The 27733-nt window shown below is 44.8% G+C and overlaps 2 protein-coding genes across 3 annotated transcripts in view; one reads left to right on the top strand and one right to left on the bottom strand.

Annotated features, from left to right (window-relative positions):
* The window catches only part of IHO1 (interactor of HORMAD1 1), a 28013-nt gene extending 10575 nt beyond the window's left edge, over positions 1-17438 (top strand). For both annotated transcript variants that reach the window (XM_070777218.1, XM_019985097.2), the window contains exons 4-8: positions 336-499; positions 9275-9323; positions 9512-9599; positions 14989-15092; positions 15435-17438. In XM_070777218.1, coding sequence (XP_070633319.1) covers positions 336-499; positions 9275-9323; positions 9512-9599; positions 14989-15092; positions 15435-16592 — 1563 coding nt within the window. In that variant the 3' untranslated portion in view covers positions 16593-17438. The remainder of the gene's footprint in view (positions 1-335; positions 500-9274; positions 9324-9511; positions 9600-14988; positions 15093-15434) is intronic.
* A 6273-nt stretch (positions 17439-23711) lies between these two features.
* On the bottom strand, positions 23712-27704 carry C22H3orf62 (chromosome 22 C3orf62 homolog). The gene is made up of 4 exons (XM_019984683.2): positions 27218-27704; positions 26478-26925; positions 25730-25821; positions 23712-24264 (listed from the first exon to the last, which is right to left on the bottom strand). The coding sequence occupies exons 1-4, from the start codon at positions 27219-27221 to the stop codon at positions 23999-24001; spliced, it is 810 nt and encodes a 269-aa protein (XP_019840242.1). The 5' UTR covers positions 27222-27704; the 3' UTR covers positions 23712-23998.
* Between the last annotated feature and the right edge of the window lie 29 nt (positions 27705-27733).

Genomic DNA, 27733 nt, shown 5'->3' with positions numbered 1-27733 from the left:
AACTTATTAATATAAAAACTTTAACACATTATCTCAACACAGCATAATTTTCTGTTGTTCCCTTTAAACTTATATAATTGATTTTAAGCCATTTTAGCTGACATTTTAAATATCTCTGGGCTGGTAAAGCAGAAATTATATTAGTAAAAAGAGTTGCTTTTCTTTAATATAATTTTCTGGTGCATATGAAATAAAAAGGAAATTCTACATGCTGCATTGGATTTTAGTATTATAGTTTGCACTTAAGTGTAACTCTGCTTTGTATAGAAAATAGTGAATGCTATAAATATTTTTATGTGTGAAAGGCTATGATGTTTTTCTTTTCCACTGAACAGAGTGAACCTAGTATTTTCACAAAGTACCAAACAAAACCCCAGCTGCTTGGAGGAGATCCAAAAGATGGAGGCTTGTTTCCTCTTCCTTTGTCTCTTGGAAAACCAAAAGGCCTCTTGGAACAGTTTGAGGAGAAAAAGAAAAGTGCAAAAGACAAATGTGACAGGTACACAAAAACCTTTCAAGTGGATGAGACAGCTTCTCTTTTCTGAGTGAAATAGCAAATGGAATGTCAGTAGTTGAATAATTCAGTTTCAGCATGATAGCATTCTTACTTTTACAGCTCATCTAGTAATTACTCTTTATTTGCTTTCTTAGGCTGCCACAGTTTTGGTGTCTCTGCATATTAAGCTAAAGGACTTCTTAGAGAAATGCAATATTCAAGTAATGTTAGGTTTATTCTGCCTAAAATTCTGTCCTTTTTCTTCAGATCATCAGACTTAGGAACTTAGTTAACATTTGTTTCAGAGTCAAGAATATAGCACATGAATTCTTAAATCATAATTCAGGCTGATTTTCTCACTTTGAAATGTTGGTATTTTTAAAGATATAGCCTAAATTTTATACATATTCTTATTTGTTTTATATATATATAATATATATATAAGCAAATTTAGGACTATACATTAATTTGTAAATAAATAAGTTGCAGTCACTGAGGAAATTAACTTGTTCATTTCTCCATAGTAAGTTAAGAGGACATCCTTAGTTATCACATAAATTGTAACACCCAAGCAGAAATATACTTTATTATTTCTGTCAGTAAAGATGTGTCATTTAGCATCACCACTAATGCTTTTATGTTGATTTTGTTGTTGTTCAGTTGCTCAGTCGTGTCTGACTCTTTGTGTTCCCACAGACTGTAGCCCACCAGGTTCCTCTGTCCATGGGATTTTCCAGGCAAGATTACTGGAGTGGGTTGCCATTTCCTTCTCCAGGGGATCTTCCTGATCCAGGGATAACTCATATCTCCATATCTCCTGCATTAGGAGCCAGGATTTCTTAAAGAATTCTAGATTAGGAATTCTTTAAAAGATTAGGCATATTCTCCACCGTATACCTATACTCCTTTAGTGAGAAAAGCAAAATACTCTATTTGAAGTGTTTGATTCTGCTGGTAAGTAAACATTTCCCAGATGCTGACAGATTTCTTTCCTCTAGGAATCTAGGCTCTAGGATTCATAACAATGGTACAGTACTACACGTGAGCAGGTTCTGCTCATCTTACTGCCTCAAATTAGTCTTAAGGTTTTTGTTCTCTGGGCTTTTGGATTATATTATTTTGTTTGATCACAATTTCTGTAACTAAAAAAACTTTTGGAAACATTAAGTTCTTGATATTTCTTTCTTCCCTCTCTTTCCCTCCCTTCCTTCATTTCTTTATTTCATTTTTCATTTCCTTTGCTGTTTTGGTAGTGAAATGAGTTTATTTATTTTCTTTTCCTTTTTTTTTTTTTGTTTGCATGGCTTGTGGGATGTTAATTCCCAGACCAGGGATTGAATCGAGGCCCTCAGCATTGAGAGCGTGGAGACGTAACCACTGGACCACCAAAGAATTCCCAGAAATGAGTTTCTGTTAACAATTATTTACAAGATGGAAAAAAAAATAGTATTTATACAGAAAGAATAGATGATAAGGACACTGAAGATCCTCTTATCCATTAAAAAAATTTCAAGTTTATGATATTGATTTAAATGCTAAGCAGAAAATCATAATTTTCACAAATTCTGGCAAAAACAAACCCCATTTTAGATTGCTGTTTTCTGTCAATAAGTGCTTGTCAGAAATGTGATGAAGAGTGAGAAAAGTTTAAATGAGAGAGAGAAAGTATACCATTGTAAATCTGGAAGCAGGAAAGTGATAAGGCATGGTACAGAGTTAACATAAGAGATGCTACTAATCAATAAAACATGTATTTACATATTGTGTTTTGAAAGTACATGTTTTCCCAAATGAGTAGAAAGAGCACATGAGGTTAAAAAAAATCTCACAAGAAGCCTTACTCATTCACGTTGCATTTGTTATAACTCTTTTGATAGCAAATAAACTAGCCTGGATAAAAAGGAGGATATATTAGTCCTCTTAACCAATCTGGGAAGGACAGGGAATGAAATGAAATCAAAATCTGTCTCTTTTCTGTGCTTCCCTCCCCATCTATGCTTCATTCTCTCCTACTAGAGACCAGCTTCCTACTAACACAGAAAAAGAGACTCTCACCCCTTAGTTACAATTTGAAAATCCTAGTGAAAGCTTCTGATGGATTTGTTTATTTGGTTATTGAGGGGTGAGTGAAGAGGGGGGTATGACTTGAAGTTCTCATCATAATCACTTTTTGGATGCAAAAAGAAACAATTCTCCATTAGAGGTGGATCCTGGGCATACCAGACAATGGGATGTTCATTACCCAGATTATTATTATTTTTTAATCAATCATGTTTGAGAAAACAGATTAGTCTCATAACTAATGAATAACCTAAGGAACACAAGGAAATTATAAAATGAGCCATATTCTTTCAAGATTGGGGATCACCACAGTGAAATCTGTTCATTCACTCACTCAATAAATGCTGTGCTAGGCCCAATAGGGCACACTGGGGATCCCAAGGGGAGGAATAATGGTACCTGTCTTTGAAGTTCTCAGTCTTGTTAAGGAAACAGGCATGTGATGGATAAATTAACAAGTGAGCCAGAGTTAATAGTTGTGAGCAACAGAAATAACTATTTAAATGAAAAAGGAATTTATTAAGAGGGTATTGGAATGGCTTCTGGTTCTGAGTAAGACAGAATAAGCATATAACATCCTATTGCTCCCACTGAATGCAACCAAGCCCTGATGGTGTGCATGTAGCATCTGAGGACTCTGAAAAATAAATAGTAGCAGATAAAGGAAGGGAACTTGAATTTGAAGTATGATAGCCTACCCTTAAGATTTCTGGGGTTTTGTTTTTAACCAAAATGTAAGATGTTTGCTCTGTGACAGACACTGTTAAGAAAATGAAAAGACAAGCTACAGACTGGAAAAAATATGTGCAAACCACATTTTCAACAAAGGACTTGTATCCAGAATATATCAAGAACTCTTAAAACTCAACAGTAAGAAACAAGCAACTGAATAAAAAAATGGGAAAAAATTTTAGCAGACACTTCATCAAAGAAAACATATGGATGGCAAATAAATACATGAAAAGTTTCTCAACACCATTAGCTATTTTGGAAATACAAATTAAAATCACAATGATATTACTAATATGAGCAGACGATATTACTACTCATCTATTAATGTGACTAAAAATAAAACAGACAAAATTTGACAATGCTGGGCAAGAATATAGACCAAATGGAAATCTTGCTGGTGGATATGCAAAACGATACAGCCCCTTTGGAAAAGTTTGTCAGTTTCTTATAAAATTAAACAATTTACTGTCTGCCTCTGCAGTTCTACTGCTAGATATATATCCTAGATAAATGAAAACATGTTTTCATAAAAGTCTGTACAATAAAGTTTATTGTAGCCTAGTTCATAATCACCAAGAACTGGGCACAACCCAAATGCCCTTCAATGTATGAATGGATAGACTATGGTATGCCCATACAGTGGAACACTACTCAACAACACAAAGGAATGAACTATCGCTACACAGCAACACAGATGAGCCTTAAAGGCACTCAGTTCAGTTCAGCTCAGTTGCTCAGTCGTGTCCGGCTCTTTGTGACCCCATGGACTGCAGCACACCAGGCTTCCCTGTCCATCACCAACTCCTGGAGCTTGCTCAAACTCATGTCCATTGAGTCGGAGATGCCATCCAACCATCTCATCCTCTGTCATCCCTTTCTCCCGTGCCTTCAGTCTTTCCCAGCATCAGGGTCTTTTCAAATGAGTCGGCTCTTTGCATCAGGTGCCCAAAGTGTTGGAGCTTCAGCTTCAGCATCAGTCCTTCCAATGAATATTCAGGACTGATTTCCTTGAGGATTGACTGCTTTGATCTCCTAGAAGTCCAAGGTGCTCTCAAGAGTCTTTCAAAGGCACTATGCTGAAAGAAACCAGTCCAAAGACTATATACTATATGATTCAATTTATGTGACATTCTGAGAAAAGCAAAACTATAGGGATGGGTATTAGGTCAGTGATTACCAGGGATTAGGGGTGTGGGCTGGTCTTTACCACAATGAGACAGCCTGAAGGATTTGTTTGGGGGATACTGTCTCATATCCTGGTTGTGGTGGTTGTTACATGAATCCTAAATTTGTGATAAAACTCACAGGACTGTGTACACATACATATACAAATTTCCTATGTTAATTTAAATTTTTAAAGTGTTAAACATTATTGAAAGATCTTAAGTGGTTCATTTTATTAGGATTATGTTCAACTGCATTGACATATGTACTCTCATTCTCGTAAAAATAATAGAAGTATTTAAAAGATGCTTATTTTTCTTTAATGCAAAAAATCAGCCTGAAGTGTGTGGTCCAGGGCTAGAATGGTAGCTCCATGGACCTCATGGCTCCTTCTAGAAGCGTGAATCTAGCAGATCCCTAAAGTATGATCCCTCTCAGTCCTCACAGTGCTTGGAGCTTTTATATCAGATTTCCAGACAGTTGATGGATGAAGGAAGGAAGAAGAGTATTTTCTGTTCCCTTTAGGATTTTGTTTTTCTTGGTCATGCCATGTGGCTTGCAAGATCTTAGTTCCTCAACCAGAGACAGAACTTGGGCCAACGGCAGTGAAGGCATGGAGTCATAACCACTGGATTGCCAAGGAATTCCCAAGGATGGAATGTCATCTACCTAGGTGGCAGGGCATGGCGGGTGGAGATTAGGAATCCAGTTTGCAAGGAAGAAAATGAGGCCAATTTAAGTTTTTGCCACAGTCATACAATTGCCAACAACTACCTACCATGGACAACTTTCCAAACAAAGTCTCAAAATCAGTCCCGTGCAGATTCTGCTGCCTTCTAGCCTCTGCCCAGAGTGCACTGGACCCTTCGCTCCATTGTTGTCAGTGTAGTCCACTTTCATCAATCCCATGGAGCTCCATCTTTCTACCACGAGAGCCACAGCCACCAGAGAAAGAGGTCACAGTATTTTTACCCTGACTCCCAATCTGACAAGGTGTATGTGAAAGGAGAGCCCAAGTTCAGGAAAAGCTCAGAAAGCAAGCCCTGGCACTCTCAGCCTCAAGAGGAGGAAAAGGACTCTGCTTCTTCCCAAGATCCCTGATCTGAGGAACTCCTCAAACAGTAAAGAGGATCAGATGGAGAACAACCTAAAATAAAGAAACTAGACTTTTCACTCTAAGTACAAATTTGTAAATGCTGTAGTAGAGGTTTCATCCAAATGCTTTGGGAGCCCTGAGGACAGGCTTCCAGTTCTGACTGGGGGCGTGAGGAAAAACTCCATCCAAGGGAGCACATCTAAACTGAGTAGGAGTTTTGGGCAGAGATCTTGGGTCTGTCAGATTCTCAAGTCTGCCTCTGAATCAGCTTATTCTATGAACCACCATTAACACTGTTTTATATAATTCTGCTCTATTTTTGCATACTTTCAAAAAATAAAAATGGAATTGTTTCCTATGGATTATTTTCAATCTGTTTTTTAATTTAATAATATTGAACGGTTATATTTCTATTTCATCTATAAAATCATTTCGGTGGCTGCACTGTGCTCTTTTATATGGATCATTTAGAGGGTTAGGATTTTTTTTTTGAGGGTTAGGTTTTAAATGTTTAATACATATGAGAAATACCAAGAATATACAGTGAGGTAATGATAATCTTTCAACAAATGATGTTGGGAAAACTGAATCCCTATGCAAAACAATGGAAAAGGATCTTTAACTTATACCATTCACAAATATCAACTCAAAATGGATTAAAGACGTAAATGTGAGACTTGAAACCACAGAACACCTAGAAGAAAACATAGGGAAAAACATTCTTGACATTGGCCTTGGCAATGATGTCTTGGATATTACACAGGTAACAAAAGCAAGAATAGACAAATGAAATGACATCCAAGTACAAGCATCCCTCAGCATCCACAGAAGACTGGTTTCAAGAGTCCTTGCATATACCAAAATCCAATGATGCTCAAGTCCCATAGTCGGCCCTCTATATCTTCAGTTTTGAATGCACGGATTTAACCAATTGAAGACGGAAATTTCTGTCCATGTTTGGCTGAATCTGCAGATGCGAAACCCTGGAACGTAAGGGGCCAACTGTATTTATTGAATGAAAAATCAGCATATAAGTGGACCCATGCATTTCAAACCTATGTTGTATAAGGGTCAACTGTAAAAAGTTTCTGCACAGCAAATGAAATCAACACAGTGAAAAGGCAACCTATGGGACAGAATATACTTGCAAACCATACATCTGATAAAGGGTTAATATAAACATTAAAGGAATACCTACAACCCAGTCGCAAAAACAAAATAACCCCGAAATATCCTGATTAAAAGATGAGCAAAGGAATTGAATGGACAGTTCTCCAAAGAAGACATTCAAATGGCCATCGGTTATACGAAAAGATGCTCAGCTTCACTAATTAACAGGGAATGCTAATCAAAACCACAATTAGATATCATCTCATACCTATCAGAATGATTATCATTTAAAAAATTAGTAACAACTGTTGGCAAGTATATATACACTGTTGATGGGTGTGAAAACTGGTGCAGCTACTTTATTTATTTTAATTTTTTTGCCACATCGTAAGGCTTGGGGGATCTCAGTTCCTCGAGGTCACACCTGCGCCCTCGGCAGTGAAAGCTCAGAGTCTTAACCACTGGACCTCCAGGGAATTCCCTAGTGCAGCCACTTTAGAAAACAGTATAGAGGCTTCACAAAACATTAAAAACAGAACTACCACATGATCCAGCAATTCCACTTCTAAGTATATACCCAAAGGAATTGAAATCAGGATCTTGAGGAGATATCTGCACTCTCATGTTCATCACAGCATGGCTATTATTTAAAATAGCCAAGAATGGAAGTAACCTAAATATCTATCAATGGATGAATGGGAAAGAAAAAATGGTATGTACATACAGTGAAATATTCTTTAGCTTTAAAAAAGAAGGAAATCCTGTCACTTGTAACAAATGAATGAACCTGAAAGACATTATGATAAACGAAATAAGCCAGACACAGAAGGAAAAATACTAATTATATGCTACCACTTATACGAGGAGTGTGAAATAGTCAAACTCATAGAAGCAGAGAGTTGAATGGTGGTTGTCGGTGGGGAATGTGTGGGGGAAACAGGAAGTATTACTCAAAGGGTACAAAACTTCAGTTTATATAAGACGAATAAATTCCAGAGAGCTACTATACAGCATAGTGTCTACAGTTAACAATACTCTATACTTGAAATTTTGTTTAGAGGGTGGATCTTTGTTAAGTGTTATTATCACTAATAACAATAAAGAAAGAGGGTAGAAGGAAACTTTCTGAGGTGGCAGATGTATTTATGGCATAGATTGTGGAGATGGTTTCATGGTTGTATACTTATCTCCAAACTTGTATATGTTAAATATGTACAGCTTTTTGTGTGTTAATCATACCTCAGTGAACTAATTTAAAAAATTGAGTACTGACCACTGAGAAGAGATGATGACTACAAGCAACTGGCACAGCTGTCATTGTACAAGACTAGGAGTTCTTTTTGTTCAAAATTTCTACAGTATTGCTCCACTACCTTATAGATTTCTGGGTGCTTTTAAGCGGTCTGCTGCCATGCAGATTCCTAAGCCTGTATATATCACCTGCTTTATTTCTGCAAATTTTTAGGACCTTCTCATTATCCTTAGAGTTCTGAAATTTTACAGCACTATGGTTTGATGTGGCTCATCATAAACCCTTGGCATGGAGGAATTCCTTTTGCCCTATAAACTTGTGTCTTTTGGTTCTGGGAATTTTTCTTTTATTATACCTTGGAAAACCTCCTATTTTCACTCTTCTTATTGTCTGGATTTCCAATTTTGTCCAAGCATTGAATCTCCTGCATTGATTCTCTAATTTTTTTTTTTTTCACTATTTACTTGTTTTTCATCTGTCTTTTTTCTGTTTTCTATCACATTTCCATACTGTATCTTCTGGTTAATTCTATTTGTTTAATTTCTGCTATTTTAATTTATAAGTACCTTTTCTTATTCTTATTATCTACTTTTATAATTTAATATCATTCTGTTCTTATCCTTAGTTCACTAAATTTTTCATTTTAGATTTTCATTGTTTTCAGGTCATGTCAATCTTATTCATAAAACTGTATGGTTTGTAAGACTCTGAAATGGTACTATCAAATTCCTCTTTTAAAGTCAGTCTTATGGAGCATCCATAAGACTGTGGCATGAAGAGCTGTCCTATTGGAGTTCAAAAATTGATATATGCATTGTATAAAGAAACAAAATCTGTAAAAAATTTTAATGATGAACCTTGTCTGATTTTTTTCAAAAGTGGGATATTTGAGGAATAATTATGATAATTTATTTTTCATTAAAAATCAATATCATTCCCAGAATTATCTCCATTCTTACAGACAAAATAATAGTCATTAGACTAATATGTGTCCAAGAATTTTTGACTATCCATAGGAAGTCACTATCCTCTGAAGCCATGTTGCCATAAAAATGGAAGCTGGTGTGTTCTACTATAGAAACCACTTGAATTGCTAAAATTCAACCTCATTTAAGATCCATATAGAGTAAATTTTAAAAAACAGAATAAAGTTTTGTTTCACTTTGGAAATGATCACGAAAAGTCAGTGTCTCCTTTTCTAATCTGGGCACTAAGATTTCTTAGGGTTAAGTCTTCAGCTCTGATCAACCACTGTTTTGATGTTGCACGGGTAGAATCCTGCTATGTTCATGGAATCAATTTTGTTACCTACTGCTTAAATATTTTGCAAAGGTTCACTTTCCTTTTTTCTTTCCTATTTTAGTGAGACTTTATACAACTTCATTTCCCATATCAAAGAAAGCATTCACAAGGTAAGTATGCCACATTTCAAGGTGTTAAAACATCTTACATTTTAAGAAGTTTAATAATTGTATTGGTTTTTGTTCATGTAAAACGGCAGTATTTTAACTACCCTTTTTTTATCATTAAGTGACAGTTTGCCAAGTTAGTAAAATGAGGCAACAGTCTGTGAATTATTTCCTAATTTGGGGTTTCTTAGTTACAGACATCAGTGGAAGAGTCTGAGGAACATCTCAGTTCCAGAAGTCAGTCTATTTTGGATTCTTTGGAAACTGTGGCCAAGACATGTGAGTGTCTCGTGTTTGAGGTTATCAGCAGGGGGCACTGGTAAGCAGTGACCGTGAACTTGCTGACCCTAGTCAGGTTTCTGCCAGTGGTGAGGTTCCACAGAGTGTTTCAGATGAGAGAATGGGTACATAAGATGAGCCCTGAAGGGATGTGGAGCTGAACTGGGTAGCAGGCCCCAGCCCTGTATGGGAATGCCTGGTCCCTCCATGCCTTTTTTGAAGCACCAATCCCCTACCCAGTAACCCAGCTGCTTCAAGGCAGATGGTTCTGCCAGATTTCTAATCTCACCACCTGAAGTGAATCAACGGCAGCCCTGAGTCTCAAATGAACTGCTGGCTGTGTTGTCTATAAAGGCTCCCTTGCTCCCTTAGGACTTAGAAATAAAGACACCACTCCTTCAGGAGTCAGAAATATTCCAGTCACCTACTGTTTTGCTTGCTGCCTTCACTTCAATGATAGCTGTTTTGTAGTGAATCACAGCATCTTTCTCAATTTCAGTTACAGTCTGTGGTCTGTAAAGTCCTCTGTTCGGTCAATTAGTGATTTACGTTTAGGTGAAACCATGGTTCAGGCCCTTATTCATCAGAAGGGAGCCATGACACAAGTTTCCTTAGATGAACACTTCCCCTGGAACCAACAGCTTTTCAGCTCAACAGCAAGCTGATGACTGCATCTGCACTTGTTTGCATTTGTCTCTGTGTTTATTTTTTTTACTTTAAACAAATTGAAGTCAACTTATTCAAATGCCAAGGGATGGATTGCTCATGATTTACAAAAATTAATGCCTTTGTGTAACTTTGAAATTAATCCCCATCTGTCTGCAAAGAAGAACTGTACTGTCTGCTGGCTTCCAACCTGAGTATCCCACACACGGGGCCGCTGTGCATTTGTTTAGAGACCAGTTCTGGAAGCCCAGACTGTTACCCTCACAAGAAGATGCGAGACAAAGAGCAGAAGGAAAAAGGCGGCTAACGGTGTTTAACATGATAAAATAGCTCACTGTAAGTGCCGAAAGGCAGGCACTCTTTTTACTCCTCACATTTAAAACTGGGTGAAATATTGATACAAAAAGGAGGACTGCAGCAGAGGTGTGGCATTTAAGGCCCAGAACAGGGAATGGAAGTGCTCAAGGCCACAGCACAGGGTCAAGGCAGAGAGAGGAGAACCGAGTCTGCAAAGGGAGACATAGGGATGCCTCGGTAGGCATAGGGATCCTGATTCTGCACTCCTGACAGTTCCTTAACTTTCAGAGCTTAAGACTGACCAGGCAAACAGTAAAACACTGTGGCATTACACTAATTAAAAGCCAGGTCATTCTTAAAAATAGGCACGCAAGTAGCCTGCCCAGAACCATTCCCTTTCTTGCTAGGTAGTCACTTAGGAACCAGGTAAATCTGCTGTCAAATGGCTAGGCCCAGTCCAGCTCACCTAGAGCACCGAAGCTGCCAGTCAGTGCATTCTGCAGGCTTTCACTAGGCACTCACTGTGCTTGGAAGGGGGAAGATACTATGTGAAAGCACTCTCTTGGTTTATTATGTAATTCATGCCTTCACAGAATGAGGTCATAAAGTCTTTCCCCAGTCACACTATGCCTGTACAACCAGAAGGATCACTCAAAGCCATCTAATCTAACTCCCCTTCTTCTTCAGTTGAGGACACCAAGAACCAGACGAACAGAATGAATTGCCAAGGCCATTCACAATCCACTTTACCTTGGGTTTAGGTGGGGTAATTAGTACACAGCAGTACTTTCACCTAAGATGTATAAATTCTATTAAAAAGTATGGTCATTAGGAGAATAAAAAGGAGAGGCCACTATCAAAATCAGGAAATATCTCTTTTGGAAAATAGGTAACTCCATACATCAAAATTCATTCCATAGGAATCAACATACTGTGTGGTGATTAAATCATAAATAGAACTATAAGAAGCATAAGCAACATTTTTATAATTTTAGAGTGAGAAATGCCTTTCTGAGCAAGGCACAAGAAGAATGAAAGCCATCTATATGAACCATGTTGGAATGGAAATATTTATTAATTGGTAAATGAAGATAGCAAGGTGCTTGTGTTCACATGGCTTGCTCCAGGACACATCTTATGGCAGAGAGAGATCAGTCAGTGAAAATTGGGAAGGGTACCCTATAAAAAGGGAGGCCTGAGCAAACTCCTCTTGTACATGGAGCCTTCCAGACCTTTACTCAGGTGGCTTTCATTAGCACAGCAGGGAGAGCAAAACTATGAAGGGGAATCACTGGCCGTCAGCAGAAAAGCATCAGCGTACAACCTCATCTCAATGGAGCCCTTGTTGAATCTCTAAAATAGAAATAAAATCTTTTTTGAGGATGGCAACAAGGTGATGGGGAGTAGAAGGACCTTCAGTTCACCTCCTTTTACAAGCATGCCAAAATCACAAGTAACTGCTGAACAACCACCAATAAAAAAGACTGGAATCTACCAAAAAAGGGGGGGTCAAATTCAAAGACATAAAAGAGAAACCATGGGATGGTAGGAGTGGCACACTTACAATATAATCAAATCCCATCCCACCCAGGTGGGCGACCCACAGTCTGGAGAATCATCATGTTGCAGAAATTCTCCCATATGAGTGAGAGCTCTGAGCCCCGTGCCAGGCTCCCCAGCCCGGGAGTCCGGCACGGGGAGGAAGAGCCCCCAGAGCATTTGGCTTTGAAGGGCAGTGGGGCTTGACTGCAGGAGCCCCTCAGGACTGGGGGAAACAGAGACTCCATGCTTGGAGGGCAAAAGCAGCGACTCCCTGCTGGTCTTGGAGGGTTTCCTGGAGAGGTGAGGGCAAGGGCGGTGGTGGGGGACTTAGCAGGGTCCTGCATGAACTCTGGCTGGAGGCGGACATTCCGGGTCCCTGGTATCAAGACCCGGCCCCACCAACAGCCTGAAAACTCCAGTGCTGGGACGCTCAGACCCCACAGAATCATCTTTATAAGAAAACAGAGAGCTTCCCTGGTGGTCCAGTGGTTAACAATCCGCCTGCCAATGCAAAGGACACAGGTTCAATCCCTGGTCTGGGAAGACTCCACATGCCAAGGGGCAACTAAACCTGTGCAGCACAACTACTGAAGCCAGTGCACCATGCGCTGAGAGCCTGTGCTCTGCAGCAAGAGCCACCGCAGTGAGAAGCTGTGCACCGCGACAAGAGAGTAGCCCCCAGCTCACGGTAACTCGAGAAAGCCTTCGAGGCAAGGAAGACCTAGTACAGCCCCCAAATAATTAAATAATCAATAAAATTATTGTAAAAGAAAATAGAAATATTGGCTGTATACTGGCAGTGCACTCAGGGGTCCTGCGGATCTGCCTCTTCCTTCAGCAGTATTTGGATAGAACAGACCTAGGGATGCCCTTTGCTCTCGCCTCTGACCACCCTCCAACTTTTTTTCCATTCACAGATTTAAGAGTCAGCCACTCAGCTATCCTTGGCCACCAGGCCCAACCAAGACCATTTTTTGAGATTAACTCCTTATTACCCATCAACCATGTGAGCTCCCAGATTTGTTACAATTATTCCATCAAGGTGGAGGCCGCTGTCAACTGCCTGGTCAACAGGCCTCTGCAGGCCTCGTCTCCTACCTCTCTCTAGAGGGTGCAGGACACTTTTTTCCGCATATTGGCTGAGCAGAAGCACCAGGGTGTTAGTGTCTCTGGAAAATGCAAAACCAGTGTGGTGGCCACTCCCTGTTCCAGGACGTGCCAAAGCCATCTCAAGAGAAGTGGGTAAGGCCCATGACGCTTATGGAGACGGCTATGTTCATGGAGAAGAACCGGAACCAGGCCTGTGTTGACCTGCGCGCCCTGGGCTCCGTCGCGCAGAACCCGCCTGTGGCTTCCGGGAGAGCCGCTTCCTGGAGAGGCAGGTGAAGCTCATCAAGAAGATGGCGACCACCTGATTAACCTCTGTGGGCCGGCTGGTCCCCAGGCAGGGCTGGGCGAGCATCTCTTTGGAAGGCTCACCCTCAAGTCTCCCTGTGGTTTCCGCGCTTCTGCCTGAAGCCCCTCTCTGCAGCCACAAGGCAGCTTTTTAACCACCCTGGAGCCCTCTCCCAAGCCTTGGACCAAGTGTAAACAGGAAACCTTTTTGAAGAAAAAGAGATTGTGCAGAGTATGGAGGTGGGCTTTAAATGGCATATTTTTCTTAAAAGCTAAAAATATCTGTTTATAACCAAAGCAGAAATGAAACGAGTCCTCTTCTCTGGAAGACACACACACACAGGATCTATAACTTATACATGGGTATGTGCATATATTAATACAAAACTCCAGAAAATGCTCATAATGCTAAATCCAGGAAGCGAGAACAAAGTCTACACGGGAGCGATTTGGTCATTTTTCACTGGAAGCATTTTTATACTGTTATAGTTTTTAATATATGTTTATTGGCTGTGTCTGGTCTTAGTTGCCAGCACTTGGGATCTTTCCTTGCCGCAGAATGGACTCTCTGGTTGTGGTGCCTGAGGTTGGTTGCTCCAAGGCATGTGGGATCTTAGTTCCCCAGGTAGGGATTGAACCCGTGTCCCCTGCATTGCAGGGCAGATTCTTAACCACTGGACCATCAGGGAAGTCCCTATGCTGTGATAGTTATTAAAACAAACCAAAAAAATGGATAGATTTTGGAAGTAATGTGCTCAATACAAAAGCTCTTTAAAAGAGAAGACACTAAAAAAATAAAAAAGTAAAAGACCCTGAATGTGTTTCCTAGGGACAAAGAAAGAATATGTGGGATCACAAACTGATGCTTACTGATTGCTGAATCTAGACTTGAACACTTTGCTTGCCTTCTTCATTCTCTGCTTTTGTGGCTGGTAATGTTCACTGTTCCTAAGAAACATTGCTATTCATGAACTCATCTAGGGTAGGATAATTACATTTGCTTTCTACTACAAATATCAACATAGATGTCTGGAAAAATATTTCATTAACTGAGTTTAGGAGCAGGGATCCAGTGCTTGAAATACGAGTAAACAGTCTTTTTCTAATTGGTCAACACATGGAATTTACCATGATCATAACTGCATTCTAGAAAGATCACTCTGGTGACAGAGCCAAGAAGGCAGGTCAAAGATGACTTGGTGCCGTCACTGGGGGAGTAGGTTTCAGAGTCCCAGCAGGTGCTGAGGTTGAGTCTGCTTTGGCCAGGATGTCCTCAGGGAGGGAGGGAAGAAGAAACAGTGGGGGAACCACCCTGCTCTTGCTTTATCTCCTCAGCAAGGTTGATCCAGATAGGTGCTGGCAGAACAGGCTCAGGTGGCCCATGCCAGCTTCCAGTTCCTCCTCCCCCTCCGACCCCCCAACAGCAGCCTAGGCAGGGTGGAGCATACCACAGTCTTCATGTGGTGAATTGTCATTGTTTTGTATTTAGGGCAGGAGACTGCAAAAGCTCAGAGTGGTCTGATGTTGGAAATAGTGCAGGACAAAGGCAACGTGGACCAGGCCATCCTTGAGTTGCAAAAGAGACTCGAAGCTGTAAGTGTTAGACTCTGACCCCTCTCCCCCAGTGTGTGTTTCTGGCTTTGTTACTAAGACCTAGAGACATCTTTAAAATTGCAAATTTTCAGCCAAGAACAGAGGCCACCACAGGCCCCTTGGTATCGGGTCGGGGGAGAGCCCAGCTTCCTTTCTCAAGGTTCTCTGGCATGTGGACCCTAGGGCCCCTGCTCCAGAGTGTTGCCATGCTTCCGCTCATAGTACCCAGCAGGGTACAAGGTTCGGTTCTGCTGGCCCATCCTTTGTTTTGTTCATACATTTTATTGTGCCTTCTGAGTTGCACTGTCCATAACTCCTTACTTTTTCACTGCCTTTGTTTAGAGACAAGCAGAGTTTACAGAAATGAAGTCCGACCTGAAGCACCTTGAAGTTTTGGTTATCCAGCAGAGTAAGGACTTTCAGCAGCTGTGTGAGCATCTAGGTCAGCTGAATATGCCCAGTGTTCTAGCAGAGTTAAAGCGATTGACCTCCATCGCTCTGACACCCAAACACGTGAAAGACAGTGCCTCTCAGACCTCACCACCTCTGGCGCAGAGCCTCAGTTTCCCCAGGCAGGACAAATATACCTCTGAGAAGCCAGTTACGTGGCAGGCCCAGGCCCTCCCTGCTGCATGCAGTCTTAGTGTGGGCTCCCCGAGGCCCAGGGAGTTTGCTGTCTGGGGTGAGGGATCAAAGAGGGATGCTCTCCAAGAAGAGGCTGTACAGCCGGCAGTTGGAACCGGCAAAAGAAACAGGCAAATCAAGGGCAGGGCCGTGAAGACTAACTGCCAGAACTCTGTTACTAAAACAGGCTCTGAGAACTGTGGCTCTGCCATCCTGGGTCACAAGGTTCCTAAAGATAGGGACCCAGTTTTCCAAGGAGACTCGCAACTTATATCTCGAGGATATAAGGACTTAAACAACTCTGCAACCAGCATTAAGAACACCAGCCAAAAATGGCAAGCTAAAGGCGCATTTTCATGTCACCCTTGTGAGCAAAGGTTGGTGACTGAACAGAAAGGCGTAACTGTAGAAAGAGGGAAAAAAGACAAGCAGCAGCCCAGGAAAGCCCCCAGGAGAAGGTCCCTACGCAGGAAGCAAGAACAAATGCCCAGCAAAACCTGTGTTTCTAATTCTAAATATCCTCGGCCTCCAGTTTCCAGCCCACAAAGTTCCCCCTGGGGGCAGCAGGAAACTCTAGCTCAGCCCCTGCAACTTTGGGGCCCTAGGAGCCCCACAAATCTAGTCTGCTCTGCTCAGGGAGGAACAGTCATGCCCAGTAAGACCACGAGGGCAGAGCAAGGGAACCTCGTGCAGTGTAGCGGGCATTCCTCCCAAGACAACAGCCTGCTTTTTCCCAGTTTCCAGGGGGACCACAAGATGAGCTGGTTCAGTGATCTCAATGACCTCAACCCCAGGGCAGAGTCCCTTCAGTCCCAGGAGTCAGGGAAGAATATACTCTATGACCTGGGTTTTGATAGCAGCGATGATGGCTTCTGACCAGCCCATAATGACTTTGGCTGATGGTTTTTGGTCTCATTGGAAAGACAAATCACAGAACATTTCGGGTGGCTGATGGCAGAGTTCTCAAAGCCTGCCTGGAGTCTTCAGGGTCAGAGGCTGGGCTTGGATGGGGTGGTGGTGGGGGTCAGTGGAGGGCTGGGGAGCACATCTGGCATTCTGGGTACCGGGCACTCCCCAAGACAGAGCATAAGGGAAAAGTGCATCCTTATTCATGGGAGTGAAATGTGTGAAGAGGGTGTGAGGAGAGCTGGGGCAGCAGCCCGGGAGTGGGGCATCAGCAGGAGGGTATTGGGTCTGGTACAAGGAGAACTGCCCTCCATACGGAACATCCAGTAGGAGAAGGGCTCTCACAAAACTGTTGCTATGGCAGCAGGACTCCCAAACACATCTTTTTGGTCTTCAAAACATTTCCTTCAGATGACTAAGATCTTTCCGGGCCTCAGGATTTTTTAAAAAATTGTATCCGTTTTTGCTGTGAGAAATGTCCATTTTTGGGGTCAGTGGATGTATTCGGGGCACACACTAGGTCAGACTTCTTGTGAACAGAGAAATAACAGTGTTAAAGCCACGAAGGAAAGACAGGTGACTCACACTGCATGCTGGGAGCTGCACTTGTCACAGCCACGGAGTCCCAGTCTTCTCCCCAGCTGTTTTCCCCTGCCCTGTTTTCCACCCCTTTTTAAAAGCTAATGAGAGCTGCTGCAGGCCCTGCATCATTTCTGGAGAACAGTGGGCTTATATGAGACTTTGGCTTTCCATCTGTATCTTGTTAAAGTTTTTGAATTTTTGCAACACATATTTCTTTTGTAATTCAAAATGATCAAATAAAGATAAAACTTTAAAAAGCATGTTTTTTTCATTAAGTTTGTTGATCTTCAGTTTACTCAAGATCAAGATGCATACCATCTTTTTATTCCTTCTCATAAGTTTTAATAAACCACACCCTACTCAAACTGTTCTGAAAGTAAAAATGCTCATGGATGGACAGCTTCCAGAATTTGCCCATTTTCAAGCCAGTACAGGGTTGAAATAGGGCTTTTGTGTGTGTGTGGGGGGGGGGGGGGGCAGGGAGGGGTGCTGTGCCAGGTGGCTTTTGGGGATCTTAGTTCCCCAACCAGGGATTGAACCTGGGCCACTGCAGTGAAAGTCCTAACCACTGGACTGTCAGGGAATTCCTGAAAATGGGGCTTCTAGGTGGACCATAATAGCTCCTGATTTTTATTTTCAGGGGTACATATCCCACAAAAATTTGGTAGAGTTTAATTTGCCTGTGATACCTTTGGCAGGGCTACCAGGCAACCTAAGCTGCTTTCAGTCTCATTTCCAGACCAATGGCCTCCTGTGTTCTGTGGCCACAAGCAATGGCAGCAGCCCTCTGTAAGGGCAAGAAAGTGAGACTTGGGCCCTGCCTCAGGCTGCCCTGGACTGTGCGCCCTCTGTGGATCTCTCGGGGTTATCTGTTCACCCCTCTGCTAGCCTCCACTGCCTTCCCTGCTGGTTTTCTTTGCTTATGCCAAGGTGGCAAGGGGAAATGGAACCCAGCCCTTCCCAAACAAGCTATACAGGCGGCTGTGCAGCAGTTACTCTCAGGCTTGTAGAGCAGAGCAGTCTGCATTTGGAAATGTTTTATTGCTCTAAGTTGAAAAGTTTAATCATTTTACTTCAAAGCTGAGACCCTGTTGAGAAAACTCCACCAACATTTATGACTGTGGCCTTCTCATTGAAGTTTCCTTCCAACTTTAGAATGCCAAGGCAGGACCCTCTATTCCTTAATTCTGCTGTGTTATGAAATCCTGTATTTCTTTAGAAGTATTTTATTTTGTTTAAAGTCAAAAGGCCAGAGTGACTCAGTGTTACATGAGCTGGGTGTTTTTGTAGAATAAGCAGTACATTTAATACCTAACAAGGCTGGGCTAATTAAAATTACACTGCCTGTCTCTAGTAATCATCAGGAAAGGATATTATATTTCTTATTTTATTCCTAAGGGTTTTTTTTTTTTTTAAAAAAACAAACTATTGTGTTCCTGCCAAATTTGGTGAGCATGACACAGCCCAGCACATCCCTGAAGCAACATTTTTGGTTCTTTGGATGCTGATAGAGATGTATGTAGCTATATAGGGGCGGATGTGGTGGGAGGTCTATTGGCCCAGGGCCCACCTAGGGGCTCCTCTCTCTATACAACCCCAGCTACAGTCTGAGGATGGAAAAGAAGCCACTCGCAGCACCTGTCTTGACAGTCAAGTATCAATTTAAACATCACCTACAGAGAGCCCTCTGAAGGGGCCTGCCCTCCTCATTGCCCATTCCCTTAGCCTGTTTTCATTTCTCTCAGGTAGTTCCATCTGAAATGATACTTTAAATCTGTATTTTTGCCCACCTTGCATAGTGGAATATGAACTCCAGAAGCAAGAACAGCAGCTGTAAAAAATAAAAGAACAGCATCCATCTCATCCCTACTGTATTCTCAGCATCCAGGAGCGGTGTGTCACTAGGAGACGCCTGACAAATATGTGCTGAGGGCAGGGCCAGCTTGCTTTTCAAACAGCTCCTGGCAGCCTGTCCTGAAAGTTGGGTCTCTCCAGTAGCCTTCTGCAACTTCCCTTTTTGTCTCAGATGTTCCAAAGGGCTCCTGACGACAGGTCTCCTATAAGATGCCCATTCCTTTCTCCCAGGCCAGCTCCCACCCAAAGTACCCAGAAAACCACAGCCTTTTTGCCCTCAAAAAAGATAGCTGCTTCCTACAAGAGCTGATTAGGTTTTAAAATTATTTTTCATGCCAGGCCTTAGGCCAAAACTCTTCATCAAATCAGGCATTTTCCAGCTGGCCTAGCACAGAAAGTCCTTCCCCACTAGGGCTGCAATCCATTGTCAGTAGATTTCCTGAGTAAAACTTTGTTCCCTCTATAAATATTTAGCAGGAACCTAAAATATTAATGTTCTCCCACGTACCCCAGGGAGAAAGCAAATTACCAGAGGCTCAGATTGTCACCGGATGACAGCCTTTTCAATAACGACCCACAAGCAGGTTCGGTGGACTCCCGAGTTCCCCTTTCTGGTTCACTGGCCTTCTCTGCCGTATCAAACATCTTGTGCCTCGGTTAAGAGGAGGCTCCCTCTGGTAGCGGGTGAGCCCCTGGCCCGTCATTCAGGAGGAGGGAATCCTTTTCACCAATTTCTTTGACCATTAACAGCTCACGGCTTCTCCTGTGGCAGGATGGTGCTGCCTTACCAGCACATTCCTGGATGCCAAGGTGAGAGGCACAGATCCCCCAGGTGGTCTGTCTCCATCCTCCTGGTCTCCTGACCCCCTTGGAGTCTTCCCTGGGCTTGGAAATGCAGGGTCCAGCAGAATGTTAAGGAGGCAGGGCAGGTGGGCCAAGAGGTGGCTCCCCGACTCCCCTGGTGAGGGGAGCAGGGGGCGGGCAGCCCTGAGACTCAGAGATGAGAAGGTAGGCTTGTGTGCCTGATTATGCTGGCTGGAGCCACACTGAGGCAGACGCCTACTGACCATCAGTGCCCCCAGAGCTTACCTGGCAAGAATTCAGGCTCTAGTCTCAATCTCTGTGGCTAGACAGCCAGGCCCAGGAATGTAGGGAAACACTGAAATCTGGAAGGGGCTGAGGGCGGGGTCACTGTTTCCAGTCCTTGGCCACCCTTGAATCGTCCTCTTGAAAGAACTGCTGCTTTACTCTCAAGCCTCAGCTGTGGCCTCTGCTCCTTGCTGGACCTTCACTTGGCATTTACTCATCTTTCCTCTTTCCTGTCCCTTCTTCTCCTGTCTTTTCCTCCAGTTCCCAGCCTCTCCTTGCTTCTGTAGAGCACCTTCTGCCCTAAGGTTTGTTACAAAGTTTACCAATACACCGACACACCGACAGAGCTGGTTTCTAGTGATTTTGGCCTCGACCCTGCAGGCAGGATGCAGTCAGAGGACCTGGAAACCCCTCCTTACAGAACTGGATGGGCCCAGCTTCTCACATGCCTTGTGCTGTAAGTTGAACTCGCAGTTGGCGACTAGCCGGTTCCAAAGCTCCTATTTATTCTTGAAGCTGCCTTGTTTCTATTTTGATTCTGCTAATCCAAACTGCAGTTTGGTGTTTCCACGGAAACAATCCAGTGATTGTTTGGCTTGCCAAAATGAACTGCGGGGGAGAGAACCAAATGACGTAAAACATTTTTAGTTTCTCAAATATCAATGTCTCCCCAAGAAGTCTTTGGTCTCAAGTTTTATTAAAATAAATGTTCTAGGCGAATTAAAAAAAAAATCTAGGCTCCTGTTATTCCTCCATCTCAATCCCTAGAGACTGGCTCCCCAACCCTCTGCTCTGAGCAGATGAGCACGCTTCTGCCTGCTGCCCTGAGGCACGTGACAGAGGCAGATGTCCCTTGGGCACCTTGGGGAGCCAGGGAGGCAGAGACAAGAGACGGTATCACCAAGGCAATGACCATGTGGCCATCCCAGCTACTCTGGGAGTGGCATGCCAGAGGCTCAGGGCTCACCTGCTTTACCCAACAGCTGTTTCTACAGTGAGGAAAAGTTCCTCCTTTAAGGAGTCCAGGCTGGATTAGTTCTTTGGTAAATCTGAATTTTCACACAAAGGCTTTGCTAAGCTAGAGGTATACTTGTCTATCCAGCCAGGAGAATCTAAAGCCTCCCTTCTGCCCCACCCCTAACCCAGGCTCAGCCCTCATTCCCAAGTGCCACAGTCCATGTCGCAGGCAGAAAAAAAGTCCTCTCGTTTCAGTCTTGTAGGGTTAGCACTGGGTCTCTGCTCCCAGCAGACACCCCCTCTGCAAAGCCTCTCCAGGGAGAACTAAGTGCTGAGAAATAGCTCTGTGAGACCTAGAGCTTCTGGCCCTGAGGGTCCAGCACTGCAGGGAAGGGTGAGCCACTGGTGAGGGTCCTGCCGAGCCTCCCGTGCCAGCCCTGGGCCTGCTGCAGTTCCCGAAACTGTGAAGGTCACCTCTGGGCAGGTATCTGGTGAGGGATGCCCACGGCTGGCTGGCGGAGGTGAGGGTTTTAAAAACAACTCTAATTTCTTCTTTCTGCAGATGTGATTCAGGTCCACTGCAGATAAACTGAGAAGCATAGACAAAAAAGACTAAAACCCTCCTTGTCTTCCTCGGTAACAATGTCACAAACTTGGGATCAACTGCATTAAAAAAAATTTTTTTTGCAAATTTTGGAATAAATTCAGATTTACAGGAAAGGTACAAAGATAGTTCAAATATATCCTTCACTTAGCTTCTCTTAAAGTTAACCTCTTGCATAACTGTGGTGTACATGTCAAAACTAAGAAACTAACATAAACATATTAAGAACTAAACTTGAGCTTGTATTTGATCTATTTTTCCATGAACGTCCCCTCTCCATTCCAGGATGCAATCCAGGATACCACTGGATTTAGTCACTGTGTCTCCTCAGTGTCTGCTGCTGTGTGACAGATTTTGAGTTTTTCCTTGCTTTCCTGACATTGACAATCTAGGGTACTGGCCAGGCATCCAGAGAATATCCCCCAATCTGGGTTTAAAATGAAGGCCCCATCTCGTTGCATCCTGTCAGGGCTGGGTGAGGGGCACACCTGAGGACAGCATGGGTGGGATGCACCTCCATCACCTGGTTAAGTGGTGTCTGCCAGGCTTGTCCATGCCTCTGCTCTCTTCCCCAGCTCTCTCCCTGGAAAGTGAGTTACTAAGTCCAGCTCACTCTCCATGGGTAGTGATGGGCAGAGACTGGGGAGGATGGGGATTACTATGCCTCACCTCCTCTGTGGGAGACGATCCACATCAATATATATTAGTTGGAACTCACTGTTGGGAGACCTGGTGTTCTGAATATCAAGTCGCCTGACATGTATCCATCCAGACAGCCCCTTCTCCTGAATGCAGCAGCCAAGAGGCTGTAAGCATTTCTTCTCACCTGCTCCTGTCCCGCCGGCTCAGGGACTAAAAAGTGAACCTCAACACCACCATCTGCGAGTGTTTATTATCCACTGCAGGGACTGTCAGGTGGCTTGGGAGGAGCCTCTGGTTAGCCCCTCTGCCCTTCATCCGGCAGTGGAGACCTGTCCCTTCAAGTGGCCAGAGGCTAGTCCTCAGGGTCAGGCAGGTGCCTGGCTTTGCACCGCTAGGAACTAGGTGCCAGGTTTCCACCTGTGGGCGCAGATGAATCTCTAGGCCTGTGGTGGTGACGGGGTGTTGCCGCCAGCCCTGTAGCCTGCCTTATGAAAACACAGCCTTGTGGGGCATCTTCAGCCCCTGGGCCTTCCTCCCCAGCTCCTTGAGTTTTATGTTACAACAAACAGCTCTGCACCAGCCTTGTCGCCCCCATCCTCTCCTATGAGCCAAGCGGGTGAGCAGTTCCCTGACACTCAGCTTCTGGGAGATATCATACCTTACTCGACAGTTTATTAGGTTTCCTGAAAGAACATCATGGTTTTGAGAGATGGGTCCAAATAATCCCTGATGGTGTCCTTTCTCTCAAGTGGTGGGGCTGGAGCCAGCCCTGCTGAGCAGCTGCCGCCACGCTGACCTCAGAGGGCAGTGGGTCAGCCCCTCCCTGCCCCCGTCCATCTTATCCCAGTACAGTCACTGTCATGGGAACCACCTGTGGCCTCCCGGAGGTCCAGTCCTGGAACGGGATGGATGAGGTTCAGGTATGAAGTGAGTGAGCAGGACCTGTGTTCATCCCTTCCTTCCCCCCTCAGCTGAGGGCCCAGATGTCTGATGTGAGTGTATGGTGGGCTGGCCTCACGGGAATGTCCTGCCAGAACAGGAGCTGGATGCTGCCAGCTCCCTGGACACTAGTAGGAGGCCTCTGATCTGGGCAGGGGTGAGGATGGAGGGGCTGAGGCTCTGGCCATGAGGAGGGCATGATGCCAATGCAGGGGACAGGCAGCCATGTGTGTGGTGTGTACAAATGTGGCAGAGGGCCTGGGGCCAAGGTCCCTCTTGAGGCCAGTTCCTCCACTGAGCTGGCCTGGGATGGGGGGGTCCCAGGGGATCAGAAAGCCCACACTGCTTGTGGAACTTGTATGTTTTCAGGGGCCCAGGGAAAAGAACATCAAGAGACACAGCAGAGGCCCACGACCTGCACCTGCCTTGGGTACTGCGTATATTGAACAGCAATCCAAAAAACAGTCAAGACGTTGGGGGGGAAAAAAAGTGAAAAAAGAAACATTTTAAAGCAACAGAGTTAACAAACAACAACCACCAAAAAACTGAGCTGTCAGCTGAAAAAGGGACACCACTAGAAGTTAAAAGGTCATGGTAATTTGGATTCTGCTAAGCCTTTGAAGTGGCCCCTGGTGACTGTGACTAACCTGCACAGACATCCTAACCTCAGTCTCCTACTGTAAGGAATCAAAGCTGAAGTCAACTGTCCTTACTCAATTTGGTATTTAAAAGAGGTCATCAAATTGTAATCCTCTTCCAAGTCCAGAACAGTCTCCACGATATTGTGGTCATCAAAAGCCTGCCTGAGGCTGCCAGAGTCTGCATCCGGGGCCTTCTGAGGGCTCTCGTCCACCAGCAAGGCCCAGGCTTCCTCCTTGAAAGGCGAATCTTCGCAATGGCCACACACACGGTTCAACTCGTTTTCAAATTCTAGTTTACCAGCCAATTCTTCAATAGTTCGGATGCTTGTATGGTCTTAAAAATAAAAACATTCAGCATTAGAATTCCAGTGGGAGAATTCTGAAGACATTTCGGGCAGAAGTTAAAAACCCAAATGGGTGGCCGTGTCCTGGGAGCGTGCAAAGCCGGTGCTCCTGACCCGGGCTGGCACGCTGTCGCACTGTGATGTGGGCATGGTGCCCCCCTTTCTAGTGCAGGTATTTACTGAGTCCCAAACATCCACTGGTCTCCAAGGAGGGTGTACATGGGAGCATACAGAGATGCGTGTGCTTATTCTGGCTCTTGGGGAACTATTCCCTGACCTGAGGACACAAGACACTGTGTGGGGTCTTTTGAATAAGTAAAATGCTGCCTATTGGGATTTCCCTGTCGGTCCAGTGGTTAAGACTTCATAACCTCCACTGCACGGGGCGTGGGTTCGATCCCTGGTCGGAGAACTAAGATCTAACCTGTTCAGGTGGCACTGGTGATAAAGAACCCACCTACCAGTGTGGGAGAGATAAGACATGTGGATTGGATCCCTGGGTCAGGAATATCCCCTGGAGGAGACCATGGCAATCCACTCCAGTATCCTTGCTTGGAGAAACCCATGCAGAGAGGAGCCTGGCGGGCTATAGTATATGGGGTGCAAAGAGTTGGACATGACCCAAGCGACTGAGCACAGCACTTAGCACAGACAGCCATGGACCACAGCCAAAAGGGAGAAAAATGCTCCCTGTAGATGTTAGGGGCCATGGAAGGAGGTAAGCAGAGGCAGTGATGACTTCTGTTCGCCTACTGGGACCATGGGAGGAGGCTCAGGTCACTAGAGCAATGGCAGGGACCTTGCTTTGTGCCCCAGGGCATGCACCACCCCTCACCAGACTGCCTCCTTTCCTGCCCCATAACCTGGTGACCCTTCAGAGCCAACAGCTTTGGGCTGCTCCCAAGGCTACGTATCTCTTAATTAGGAGCTGTCTGGCCACTGTGCCTTGTGTAAAAATAGGGCGCATGAAGTTCACATACAGAATATACAGATGTGCGTATAGCAAAAGTGTCTACGCCAGGATATACCGCACTATGTCGCCTTTGTGGTGGATGGCAGAATTAAAGGGGAGCTTTCGGCTTCTAACTTTTCTTTCAATCTTGTGTTGCCACCACCCACCCGAGCTGGACTACTCCCCCTCTCTTCATCTCTGCCTATGTCCTGTTTCCGTCACAAATAAACTCATCCACCAATAGCGGCTGCAGTCCTTGGCCTCTGGGGATTCACTCTAACTGTACATTTATGAAACATTTATGAAATAACTTGATGGATGTGACTCCTCCAGGCTATCAACTCCACAAAGGCTCTCTGCATGGAGCCTGCTGTGAACCAAACAAAGCTACCAAGCCGATGGAAGAGACATTAAGTATTTTTTATAAGACACTTGCTGACCTGGGGGCTTGGGTGAAGGATCTATCCTTTCAGGGAGAGGATGGAGCAGCCCTCTGAACTCACCAATCATATCAAGCAGATCCTTTGTGACCTCTTGGCTGGAACCACTGAGTGGGATGCCTGTGTCAACTTTCAAATCCTTCTCTGTATCATTCCTGCAGCCCCCGGGAGAAAAGAAAAAGGCAGAGGATTAGATCCTCTTTCAAGAAAGTATCGGAGGTGAACTCAGTATTAGATAATCTTAAAGGCAAACACTAGTCCTTTAAATTGCCATTTATGTTGTGATTTGAAAACTGGGAACCACTAAGTCAGTGAAGTTGACTAAAAGCATCCTAATGCCCATTAATGTCTGTGAATAAGGGAACAGATATTTGTAATACTGAAACAATTAAATGGCTTCTTCAGTCTCTGCTTCCAGGGCAGCCAAGATAGCAGGAACTGGAAATTTCAGCCCACATGGTCCTCCTTGCTAAGAGATGATGCAAAAATAAACTTAAATTTTAATTAAGCCTTTAAAAGGTACCTAAGACCGGGCAGTTTGCAACCACCTGGGAGAAGACAAGGCCCAGGGAAGACTTAGAGCCCCCAGTGAGTGAAGTTGCTCAGTGGTGCCCGACTCTGTGTGACCCCATGGACTGTAGCCTACCAGGGTCCTCTGTCCGTGGGTTGCCATTTCTATCTCCAGTAGAGTCCCCAAGGGGAGGGAAAATCAGTGTTATGGACCCAGCTTAGGATTTTCAACAATTTTCCCCCCCTCCAGATAGGCGATTCCCCCTAATTGTAGCTGTTAAGCCCATGAGATTGGAATCACCTTAGACTGTCTTTTCTCCAGATCTCCTCATCTCCTGCTGCTCGCCAAAACTGTCTTTCGGGTGCCAAAATGGAGGAACGCATCAGGATGTTTTCCTTGCTGCTCAGAGGTTTTCTTTTGGGGCAGAGCGCCTGGGGCTTTGCATTCACGGGGGCATGGTTTGGTGCAAAAGCCACGTTCTCATTCTCCGGAGCGCCAGGGACCGGAGAGAATGGAGCTGCAGAGGAGCAGGCTACCAGCGGGTGCCTCCGGCAGAGGAGCCGGTGCACCGGGAGGGGGAAGGAGAGCGGGGCGGCGTCGAGCTCCACCCGCGGGCGGCCCGAGCACTCCTGGGAATGGCTGACTCCTTCAAAGGCCCGGTCGATGGCTGCAGTCAGCTCCTTTCTGCATCTCCTCAGTTTCTCAGACATCTTCCCTACAAGCGACCGTGTCTTTATTATGTAATACACTGGAAATGCACAAAACAATGTGAGAATCGCGGTACAGATGAGGTTGTAAATCGCCCACGAAGGGGTATTTGTCACCGTTTCCTTGAGCCACGCCACAGGTCAGACCCGAGAAACCCACTCTCAGGAGATTTTCTCCTCGCGGGAACAGCTGCGTCCCTACTTCTCCACCGGAGAGGGAGGAACCCGCGATCGATTGAGCCCGGCCCTCCTCCTCGGCTCCCGGCCACCCCTACTCCTCTCAGGCCCCACCCCGCGGCCGCCCAGGGCGGAGATCCATGGCCGCGTCCTCACCCATCAGCCGGAGAAACCGCACCGCCGACCCCGCCAACGGTCGGTAGGTCGGTAGGTCGGTCGTCGCGCACTCTCATCACCTGATCGCGCGTGTCCGCGACTGACGAGCCCAACCCCCACGGCTCGGGTTAAAGGTCAGACAAGGGACGCACGGATGGCCTCGGTTCTTTGAACCCACGCAGCGTGATGGGGAAGCAGAGGGTCCACGCACGCACGGAGGGGACAGCGACAATGGCCGTGAGAGCAGGCCCGGGGAAAGGGTGGGGAAATCAGACCACGGTGGCCGTAGCCGAGGGGCGGGGATCTCACTTCTAACCCAAGTCCCGGGCAGAACGGGAGCCCTTTCCAAGCCCAGGAAAGTTCCTCTTCTGAAGCCAACACGGAGAAACGGCTCCAGGAGACCTGGTACCCCGCAGTGTCCTGTCCTGATATTTAAGTGAGACCTAATACAAGCGCCACACGATATCCAACTGCCTCAATTCATCAAGGATGCTGGGAACAGAACTGCTAGGTTCC

The sequence above is a fragment of the Bos indicus genome, chromosome 22 (genome assembly GCF_029378745.1).
Source record: "Bos indicus isolate NIAB-ARS_2022 breed Sahiwal x Tharparkar chromosome 22, NIAB-ARS_B.indTharparkar_mat_pri_1.0, whole genome shotgun sequence".
Taxonomy (NCBI): Eukaryota; Metazoa; Chordata; class Mammalia; order Artiodactyla; family Bovidae; genus Bos; species Bos indicus.
Note: the sequence above shows the minus strand (reverse complement) of the source record. Positions and strands in the feature narration are given on the sequence as shown.

Excerpts from the sequence above, each read along its gene's own strand:
- C22H3orf62 (XM_019984683.2), bottom strand. Across the intron at positions 25,822-26,477 it reads TGGAGAAAAGACAGTCTAAG|GAATGATACAGAGAAGGATT; the intron begins GTGATTCCAATC and ends CGGGGGCTGCAG. Across the intron at positions 24,265-25,729 it reads GGATCTGCTTGATATGATTG|ACCATACAAGCATCCGAACT; the intron begins GTGAGTTCAGAG and ends TTTATTTTTAAG.